At 42.6% G+C, this 11,432-nt stretch overlaps 1 protein-coding gene across 1 annotated transcript in view; it reads left to right on the top strand.

The window, feature by feature from the left end:
• RPRD1B (regulation of nuclear pre-mRNA domain containing 1B) overlaps positions 1-10,646 on the top strand; it is a 140,346-nt gene extending 129,700 nt beyond the window's left edge. The window contains exon 8 of the mRNA XM_077459046.1: positions 10,015-10,646. Coding sequence (XP_077315172.1) covers positions 10,015-10,164 — 150 coding nt within the window. The 3' untranslated portion in view covers positions 10,165-10,646. The remainder of the gene's footprint in view (positions 1-10,014) is intronic.
• The last annotated feature ends 786 nt before the right edge of the window (positions 10,647-11,432 follow it).

Raw genomic sequence — 11,432 nt, forward strand, 5'->3', positions numbered from 1 at the left:
CTGACTAAAGCATGAATCATTAAATATAACCATGTAACTGTCATCCTGTACATGGCAGATAGGTGCTGGTACCACACCTCAAGTTGTTCAAAAGAAGCTCTTGCTTTTGAAAATGGGAGCAAAAGGGATGAGAAGGTTGTAGATGACATCTGCAAATTATTGAAATCAAATTACTTAAGTTCTCATTTGCATTTTTTGCCTCGTTAATGCCTTAGCCTTCAACCTCTGAGTGTTGATTGGGTGCAAATGTGCTTAATGAGAACACGACTTTCCCAGGGTTTGCATAATTAAATAGGATATAAAAGGGAAAGCTCAAGCTAATCCTCTATACTGTTGAAACGCATAGAGTATGTGAGCTATTTTACCTACCTAGATTAAAACTCAACCCTAGGCAGATATAAAAGACACAGACAAATGAAGCTCAGTAATCATGATCACATCATTAAAGCAGAACTATATGCTCAAGCAATGTGACATCTGCACGCTTCCTTGCAACCATGCCATTTTTTCGTCACCTTCTTCCAGGTGTGGGATCTTCAGCCATCTTGAATTGCCAGGCTGGGATTATTCCTCCCAGTAGATGGCAGAATTATAAATTCAGCTGCATATGTGCAGTTCAGTGCATTGTGCAAGGAGGAGGCAAGTATAATTTATTGCCGAAGAGAAAGATTTTTGGGCGAAGTTCCGCTTGTCTGCCCACCTTTTCCTCTTTAAGTTTTGTCAGTTGGGGGGGGGTACTTTGGTTTTTGACAAGGTACCCTTTCCCACTTATGGGCAGTTTGTCACGGTAATCCGAGCAGAAGTTTGGGCCCCCCTCCTTCCCCTGCAGCCTCCTGGGACATGTCGCAGCGCAGCTCGCACATGCGCAGTGGGAAGCCGGCTTTGAAGCCGCAAGCAGTCACAGACGGCTTCCCAAAGTATGTTGGCGCCTGGACCCAAAGATGGCTATAGAGCCGGCTTGTGTGAGGACAGTGCTGGATTCTTGGACAGATCAGTGTCCTAATATTAAGAGTCAGCAGCTATAGGATTTGTAGCTGCTGACTTTAAATGTTTTGGTTTCAGGGTGAAGAACCACTTTAAAGAGGAGTTTCAGAAACCCCCCGCCAAAAAAATTAAAGGTCAGCAGCTACAAATACTGTAGCTGCTGACGTTTAATATCAGGACACTTATCTGTCCTAGAATCCAGCACTGTCCTCACACAAGCCGTTTCTTCAGCCATCTTCGGGTCCAGGCACCAACATACTTCGGGAAGCCAGCTGTGTCTGCTTGTGGCTTCAAAGCCAGCTTCCCACTGCGCATGTGCGAGCTGCGCTGTGACATGTCCCAGGAGGCTGTTTCCATTGACTCTCGGGTGCTGCCGCCGCCGCCATTGCCTGTAAGGGAAACTGGCAGTGAAGCCGGTTCACTGCTGTGCAAGCTCGCTGTGCTTTCTGAATGGCCTGGCAGCATTGGAAGGAGGAGGGGGGCCGACCTTCCGGAGGACCTCGCTGTAGCCAGGTCTCCCGTAAGTGGGGACGGGTACCTGTCAAAAACGGGGGAGGAATCGGATAAGTGGAGCTTCCCCTGTAAGTCTCTTCTGCAATAAAAAAAAATTCATGTGGGCACTGTTCCTGCCCACATGAAAGTTATGGTTATTCATGCTTACCTTTGCATTTTTCTATATTTTCGATTTCTTTCTCCATAATGTAAAATAAGTGAAAAAAAAATCCTAAATCAAGAGAGAGAGAGGGGGGGACCCTCTATAATGACCACAGCAGGAATGCAGACTCCAGAAATGGAAAGAGTAAATATCTCACTTTTTCTTACATCTCGTCTGTGATTTTAGGTGTCGGGTGGTTTAACGCTACAGTATCTACTAAAAACTGAAATGTCCGTTTTGGAAGGACTTACCCCTGAAAATAAAGGCCGAGGTTTTCTAGGCTTGATTAAACTGATCTACATTTACTGCACTCTGATGATCTATAGATGATATATACACATGGTTGAAAAATGTTTGAGGACAGGTCTGGAATTCACCCCTACGCTGTGGACAGTCTCTAGCTTAGCAGCATTTGTCCTTTTCCATTCCCCGGAGAGATTTGATGTTTGATGAGATGACATGTGGTGGGAAAGCAGACATGGAGGGGTTTGTTTATGCTTGTGTGACTAATAAAGCAAATATCACTAGGGACATTGTGGACTCTACAGCATCTGATGGTCCATTTGTGGTCACTGCACTAACTACCGTATATTTTTAGAAGCATATTCTTGAAAGAACTGCTGCACATAAAAAAAAAGTACTGTACTTGAAATGTATAATAGTATAAATAAAATATAATAATATATACAGTTGTGCTCATAAGTTTACATACCCTGGCAGAATTTATGATTTCTTGGCCATTTTTCAGAGAATATGAATGATAACACAAAAATATTTATTTCACCCATGGTTAGTGTTTGGCTGAAGCCATTTATTATCAATCACTCTTAAATTATAATGGCAACAGAAACTGCCCAAATGACCCTGATCAAAAGTTTACATTTTGGCCTGATAACATGCACACAAGTTGACACAAAGGGGTTTGAATGGCTATTAAAGGTAACCACCCTCACCTGTGATCTGTTTGCTTGTAATTAGTGTTTGTGCATAAAAGGTCAATGAGTTTCTGGACTCCTGACAGACCCTTTCATCTTTCATCCAGTGCTGCACTGACATTTCTGTATTCTGTAGTCATGGGGAAAGCAAAAGAATAGTCAAAGGATCTGCAGAAAAAGGTAATTAAACTGTATAAAACAGGAAAGTGACATAAAAAGATATCCAAGGAGTTGAGAATGCCAATCAGCAGTGTTTAAACTCTAATCAAGAAGTGGAAAATTAGGGGTTCTGTTGAAACCAAACCACGGTCAGGTAGACCAACTAAAATTTCAACCACAACTGCCAGGAAAATTGTTTGGGATGCAAAGAAAACCCCACAAATAACTTCAGGTGAAATACGGGACTCTCCGAAAACAAGTGGTGTGCCTGTTTCAAGATGCACAATAAGGAGGCACTTGAAGAAAGATGGGCTGCATGGTCGAGTTGCCAGAAGAAAGCCATTACTACGCAAATTCCACAAAGTATCCCACTTACAATAAGTCGAACAGCACAGTGACAAGCCTCAAACCTTCTGGCACAAAGTCAACAGAGAGGAGTCAACAAGGCCTATGATGAAAGGTACACCATTCCTACTGTGAAACACAGAGGTGGATCGCTTTGATGTTTTGGGGATGTGTGAGCTACAAAGGCACAGGAAATTGATGGCAAGATTAATGCAGTATGTTAACAAAAAATACCGGAGGAACATTTGCATTCATCAGCCAGGAAGCTGCGCATGGGACGTACTTGGACATTCCAACACGACAATGATCCAAAACACAAGGCCAAGTTGACCTGTCATTGGCTACAGCAGAATAAAGTGAAGGTTCTGGGGTGGCCATCTCAGTCTTCTGACCTCAATATCATTGAGCCACTCTGGGGAGATCTCACATGTGCAGTTCATGCGAGACAGCCCAAGAATTTACGGGAATGGGAGCCTCATCCACAAATGCCACAAAAGACTTCAAGCTCTCATTTATGTTAAAGGGGCAATACACGGTATTAAGAACGGGGGTATGTAAACTTTTGATCAGGGTCATTTGGGTAGTTTCTGTTGCCCTTTTGATTTATAAAGAGTAAACACAGTTGATTGATAATAAATGGTTTCGGTCAAACACTATGAGTGAAAGAAAAGTTTTTGTGTTATTCATATTTGCTGAAAAATGGCCAAGAAATCCTAAATTCTACCAGGGTATGTAAACTTTTATGAGCACAACTGTATGCACACAACAGGATTCTTAAAGTAGAACTTCACCGCAAGGGTGCCCAAGAGAAAGTGGCTTTCTGTGGGGGCATTCAATGAAGACGAGGAGGAGGGGCTTGGAGTGCCAGAAGGGGAGCATCAGACTGCTCTGTGCAAAAATATTGCACAGTAAGTATGGGCATGTTTATTTTTATTAAAAAAAAAAAAAAAAGGTTTACAGCCACTTTAAGATGCTGGGGACCAAAAACTGATTAAGAAACTGCCTCAGTTGAGGACAGCTCTAGATCCCTGGACAGGTGAGTGTCTGTAATTTAAAAGTTTCTTATCGTACATCACCGGACACAGAGCCATAGTTACTGTATGGGTTATAGGCCACCTTCAGGTGATGGACACTGGCACACCCTAAGACAAGAAGTCCACTCCATATATGACCCCTCCCACTACTGGGAGTACCTCCAGTTTTTTCGTCAGTGTCTAAGGTGTTAGTCACGAGTAAAGATGTGCTGTGCTAAACTCCACTGGAGCTATCCTTGCTGGAGCTAGCCATGCTAACCAGATCCATTCAAAGTGTATTTTAGGCCGAATTGAATGGTACCTGGGCCTCCTCCGAAGAAACAAGGTTTTTCCTGTAAACGCTTCTCTTTTTAGAGAGCTAGACCCCGGGATTCAGTACTTTTGGTATTAAGGCCATAAAGTTTTACTGACGGGGGTGCTATTACAGGCCCAGGGTCCCCGCTTCCTGAAGATTTATTAACGGAACCCACCGTGAAAGGTGAAGATTGGGTCTGTTGGTTTTACCACAGAAAACCCTGCTGCGGGAAGGGTAAGTTGAGTTTTCTAAGAAATTTTTAAATTTTCTTATGAATGTCTCCTTTACATTAGTAAATGTTGTCATGACTATGTGTCACCACTGGGGGCTGTATGGAGCACATACCTTCTCATGCTTTGCTCAAAAGATCGCACTGTGTCCGGAGCAGCAGGCTTCCTTTCTCTCCAGTCAGCAGCAGACCTCTGGTAAGTCTTGAGGGGGGTTCCTCCTCACCAAACACCCCCCACCTGTGCTGTATTCTCCCCCTCTTCTTGAGGAAGAGTGTTAGGAGAAAAACGGGGGGGGGGGGGGAAACGATCGGCACACCACCCTACTCAGCGGCTTCCAGGCTCTCTCCTCACCATAGGATCAGAAGCCCACGCTTACGCGGGAAAGCTCGTATTTAAAAAAGAGAGGGGGGCCAAAGGCGACGAGGAGGGCACGCCATTGGCATCCTCCAACATCCAGCGCGGGAATGTGTTTTAAAGCACCATTTCTACTGCTGCAAGCTGACGGAGGGACACAAGAGCAAGAGGGGCATGAAAGAGGTTTGGTGACACAGGCGTTCCTCTTGACACATTTACTATTGCATCATGCTGAGCATTAATAGCAGCGGCAGGGCTGGACTATTGCTCAAGCATTGGATGTGTTCATTCTGGTAGTACCTCTGCTTTGTGCATCGGGCTATGGTCAGAAGTGGGGGGTTGGGAGGTGAAAACACCTAAAAAAAAAAAAAAAAAAAAAAAAAAAAAAAAAAAAAAAAAGGGGGGGGGGGGGGGGGGGCTCTGGTCAGGGTGAGCCATCAGGGACGTCGGGTGTTGCAGCTGCCTTTAGCACTGCAGTCCCTTTTTACAGCTGCTGATTTTTAATTGTCACTCATATGGCTGAAGCTCCTCTTTTTAAGGTGTAAGTTCAGCTTTTCCCAAAAAACAAACAAAGGTTGAACTAACACCCTAAACCCCCCCCCCAGACCTACATTGTAAATATGCATTACAGATCATACCTGGAGTTTGGCTTTAAATTTGCAGGTTATCTTATGCAGTTTCCTGTGTCGTTCTGTAAACTCCGATATCACTGTCCCTACGGTGACTATCTGACATCCACTTTAGTCTGTGTTGTATTCTCACGGTCAGGTTGGAACAATTTATTTTTTATGTGTTCCCTGCTAGGCAATCAACATTAGTGATGCATTATGCTTCTCTGAGCAATATTTCCTCTATTAGTCACTCATTCTATCAATTCTCCTTCCTAGATTTCCATGTATTCCCACCACACTCATTGGCTAAAGCTATTTGTCCTACCCGAAGCAGTACAAAATGAGCTTTGTATGACTCAGTCCACCCCTTGTCTCTCTAGACCTGCCAAGTTTGCTACCATACTTTAGTTGTATTGGCATCGTAACAGGTATTCAGAACGGACCTTCATTCATCACTAGTCCACCTGTAAATCTATCATTAGAATTTTTCTTTATTTTTGACATTAAAAATCAGACTCTCTTCCTTCCTGTCTCCTTCGAGATCCCTAGGAGTGGTGGAAAGTTCTAAAACACGGAAATACATAAATGCCTGGAAATCTTTAATATAGGGAATTCACAAAGGTTATGTAAAGTCCAGCTGTTGCAGCACATATTTCTTTAATTTTCCCTTCCTGATTTATTGTAGACCAGTTGGGCCGAGCAGTGGGCTTCACTGTTATTATGATCAGGCCCAGCCTTTGTGTCATTGCAGTGAATAATTAAAGGGCGTAGAGAAATTTAATTGAGTTTATAAACATTTCTTGGCTTTTTCGGAGTACCTGACATGAGTGAGACCTGAACAAATACATCTGTAATAAAACATGTCTTGAATTTGTTGCAGCGATAATTTTTGTCAATTGATGTGTCATGAATTGGAAACCATTGTAATGAGACCATTAAGGATTGCAGTACCAAAACTGCAGATGATGGACAATATGTTGGAGGACTGAGTTATGTTCTCCTTACGGCCATTTTCATCTATGTTGGGAATAGATAGAAGTGATCTAGTTTGCCATTCAGAGCAAGTAGGTTCAGTTCGATACTATAGACCAGACATATTGAACGGAAAAGATCATATATAGAGGCCTCCTAGAAATTCTGGCATGCAAAAACGCAAGGTACAAAACAAATGATGTAAAAAGAAATTCAATCCAGATGGCCGTGACTCCAAAGATAATTTCTTTGTTAAAAACTATACAGCAAGAGATGGAATCATAGCTATGAGTAAGCACCAGTAGTTAAGGTGTGAAACATGTTAGCTGTTGATTCCATCTCTTGCTGTATGGCTTTTAACCAATAAAGACATTATCGTTGGAGTGCGGCGGCCATCCATATTGAGTTTCTTTTTACATGCTATTATTCATACTGAGCCAGCACCCATATCTGAGGAAGAGATTTTTGTGGCCAGACACCTGGAGCAGGTCTTTTTCTCTTGTTTGTCTATTTACAACACAAGTGATGATATAATAATAAAGTAAATGTAACTTCAAACCCTAAAATCTCATATAAGCTTTAAAGTGGTTGTAAACCCTTACAGACCACTTTGACCTACAGGTAAGCCTAGATTAAGGCTTACCTGTAGGTCCAAGAAATATCTCGTAAACCTACACAGTTATGGAGTTATTGTAAAAAAAAAAAAAAGGGCACCGCTGTCTACGGTGCATGTGCGCCGTAGGTGCACTGGGCGCACCGCAAGTAAAGGTGAACGTGCCGTCACTAAAGGCTCCCGCACGCATGCATCGGAGTGATGTCATCAAGGCTCCAGCCAATCACAGCGCCAGAGCCGCGAGACCTGGAAGTCACTCCGGGATACATGGCAGCGGCGGAGATGAAGAATAAGGACCACTTCAGGGGCTTCGATCTCAGGTAAGTTATTCATGACGAGCTTGTATGCTATGCATACTATCTCATTATGCCTTTGCCTTGCAGGGTTTATTTTTATGGGGTTTTTTTCCCGGGTTAACTTCCTTTTTAAGGGCAGGCCAAAGATGATTTTTTTTTTTTTTTTTTTTTGTTCAAGCAGTGGTTGAATGAAAACAAAAAAATTCCAGAATCCCTCCCAATTAACTATTTTATTCTGACAGCGGGGAGATTTCCCCACTGTCAGAATACAATGATCATTGTTGCCAACTATAGCCAGCAGCACTGATCAAGTGAAAAAACCCGACCAGCTGGTTGTACAAAAGTCAGGAGCTGAACTTCTATACAGCCAGCCTGCCCCCCATAGATGGACCAAAATTCGGCCGGTCTCCGCTGAACCGGCCAAATTTTGATCCATCTGTGACCAGCCTAACCTGTCATTTTTAAATGTGCAGCTTTCATGCCATGTTCCTGTTTAGGAACTTCCTGTTGTAGGGTGATGACACCTCTGTCCCTGTCCAGTTGTGCTCCTGCCTTGTCACATGGGCTTCCAATGGGAACTACACGTGGCTAATTTAGTACACATTATGCACTTTTGTCATGATCAGAGAACCTGCCCTGAACAATTACATACAGCCTTTGCTGGAGTGCATATACACAAGACGTGGCTAGAGAAATGCTTCAGAAGGTCGGCAGTACTGAGATGCACCAAAGGATGATGAAAACTCTAAAATAATAAATTACATTTTCATGGTTAGCATTTACACCTATATTAAAGGATAAGTTCACCTTTCATAACATGTTACACCCATGTTCAGGGTGTAACATGTTATGGACGGACGGGCCCCTGCACCTGGCCACATCACTCATTCACATTGTCCTGTGAATGGAAAACTACCGCTACCCTTTGCGGGTGTTGGCTTGCAGTTTTCAATGATCTATGAGCCGTGGTAGTTCATTCTCTCTTCCTGTCAGATTGTTCTGTTTGCATGTATGAGATGTAAGGATACACTGGCAGATCTGCTGGGGATCTGCATGTGCCAGCGATCTGCTCTTCACTGGTGCGATGCTTTCAGGGCTCCAAAAAAAAATTAAGTTTCCCCCCCCTGTAAAAAGTTTGGTTTTATAAAAAAAATAATTCTAAAAAGTGAACTTATCCTTTAACTAGCTGGATTGATTATGGAATGAAGCCATAAATTCTCGCCTGATGATAAATTCCTATTTGGGCCAATATTGCTGACTGTCTTCTAAAAATTGTAATTGCTTTGCTGTTCCGTGGACTATCACCCCACTTTTCTTGATCTGCAATGCATGTAAAAGTCAGCGACTAGGAAAGTACTGAAGCCCAGACGTTCAGCCTGCTGACATGCTCAGAAGGGAGTCAGCTGCGTCAGCTGCGTATTTTTCTCATGACTTGTTTGCCTAAAGCTGTTAAGGACTGAAAAGTCACAAATACACTCAAAACAACTAAATGTATCTAATTCTATCTAACATTTTGCGTCATAAACCATCCCCAGTGTGCTTGGTTTATTAGGTTTCTTCCATAACGGGTCACAGATGTTTCTAACTTAAAAAAAAGTAAAAAAAAAAAAAGAGTTCTTTGAAGTTAACTTTTTAATTTTTTTTTACATATTTGTAAAGTGAACTTGTCCCAAAACGACACAGTTTAACCCCTTCATGCCTAAGGATCAAACAAATGTTAACGTTAGGCGCTTTCAATAGAAAAATGTCTGTCAAATCGCTCCTGAAGTCGGACTGCATTGCTGGTTTGAAATTGTGTGAGTTCAGCTGAACCCGCATCAGTGTGAACCTGGGCTAAGAACCACGTTAAAGCCACGTTCGCACCTGAGCATAGCATTTTGTCACGCGTATTTGTGCGTTTCCATGCAGCATTTTCTGGCATTTTTGTGCTTTGGTGGTTTTTATTAGCCAATAGGAAAAATTATCATCTGTTTCATCATTTGTTTTTAGATTTTTTTTTTTCATCTGCTTCCTGGGTGAATATACTCCAAAAAACGCCTAGATCTGCCCGATTCGATCTAAAAAAAGGGGTGCAGATCTTGTTTGAGCCACAGGTGTTGGGCTTCAGACAACTTGGAGTGGAGATTAGGGATGAGCTCAGGTGTGTTCGCATTGTCCACGTGCTGAGCCCGCCAGGAAGTCGGCGCAGCGCTGAGCTAATCGCAGACAGTGAGACATTGCCCGATCTCTGCAGCCGCACATTGGGGCCTAATTGATCAAGCTGAAATTAGAAGCTGATGCTTACTATGCACAGCCGCACCAGATTCTGAGTGCTTCAGTTTTAGTAAATCTCACCCATACGGTCACCAAAAGATCCATTTCATCCCAGGCAATTGACAGTTGAAATGCTCATAAGCGATAAAGTATTATGCATAAAATGTATTGTATTTGAAATAAACTAAATGTATTCTGTTGTGTAGAACACACCTTAAAATTGTAATGGTAGTTTGGACTTTTTTCTAATTTCTGGTATGCCTGGTTTTGTTTTGTAGGAGTACAAACAGAAGCTTGCGCGTGTAACGCAGGTCCGGAAAGAGTTGAAGTCTCACATACAGAGCCTGCCCGACCTGTCACTACTTCCAAACGTTACAGGTGGACTGGCACCTCTTCCTTCTGCTGGGGATCTCTTCTCTACTGACTAGGAGCATCTCTTTGTTTGGTCCACTCCTTTATCCACCGACACCTAACCCTAAACACCAGCAGAGGAGGAGGAGTGGAGTCTTACCGAGCTCAGAGAGACTGGAACTTGATCCTCATTGAATTATGATCCTATTGCGCTTACCTGCGGTGACTACAAGCCAGTGCTCCATCTCTTTCCCAAGTAGTGTCTTAGTGTCAGCGGCTAATGGACAAAGCCAAGAGGGTATCTGCTGAGCTCCCACAATTTTTTGTTTTTTTGGGTTTTTATTTGTTTTTTGTTTTTTACATTTTTTTTTTTTTAGAGACTCGTTTATGATGTGTGCACCGAGTATGCTTCTTGATTAGCTTATTTGGCAGCTTCTCTTTCCTGTCCCAATCAGGAGATGGAGGAATAAATTTTGTGTTCAGGTGCAGCATGGCTAATTTCCTTGTAATGTGCTGCTGGTCAGAAGTAATACACAATATAGTGTGTCTCATTTCTGAAGTGTGTCCGAGAGTCTGTATACCGTCCATATATATTTTAATGCCGCAGTTTCTGGTGTGGAAGTTTAACCTCAGTCTAATTGGAAAGCACTACAAGTGGTAAACTGATGCTTTGCTTCTGTCACCATGGACCTATGAGGTGTGTCCAAAAAGTAATGGGAACTCGATTTTAAAAATAATTTTATTGAAAATTTTTATAGTTGAGCGCTGTCTCCTTCAAAGTTAATACCTTGTGAGTGTACACATCGCTCCTAACGATTTTTCCATTCTTCATAGCATCCCTGGAAGTCTTCAAGTGGGATGGTGTTCATGGCCTGCGTATAGTGGCTCTTTGGACTTTATCCATACTACCAAAATGTTGTCCCTTCTCATGTTCAAATCCTGAGTCTCGATTTATTTAACGGTTGATTTGGTAATTCCCGTTTCTTTTGCATTTATTCTGATAGTGAGCCGTCTTTCACGGTTGAGAACAGACCTCGCTGCATCCATATTCTGTTCCATTTTGACCAACGGTTCACTATTAGAATGATTTTTAAAATATCACACTCGTTACTTTCTGGATACACCCCATATACTCAAAAAGGTAACTAAAAACCTAACTGAGATCACAGAAAGTAGATATTCAATGGGTGTTCTACAACTGGCCTCCGTTTTCATAGGCTAGCCTCCACTTTTTTGATAGTGTCTAACTATGACTGCACAGTCCAAAAGGCTGCAGAGTTTTACCATGCTGCTTAGTGCACTGTGTATCATAACAGATGGATACCCCCTTATGCACTACACAAGG

This window comes from Lithobates pipiens, unplaced genomic scaffold (assembly GCF_037356315.1).
Source record: "Lithobates pipiens isolate NorthernLeopardFrog02 unplaced genomic scaffold, aLitPip1_a1.2 Scaffold_28, whole genome shotgun sequence".
NCBI classification, from domain to species: domain Eukaryota; kingdom Metazoa; phylum Chordata; class Amphibia; order Anura; family Ranidae; genus Lithobates; species Lithobates pipiens.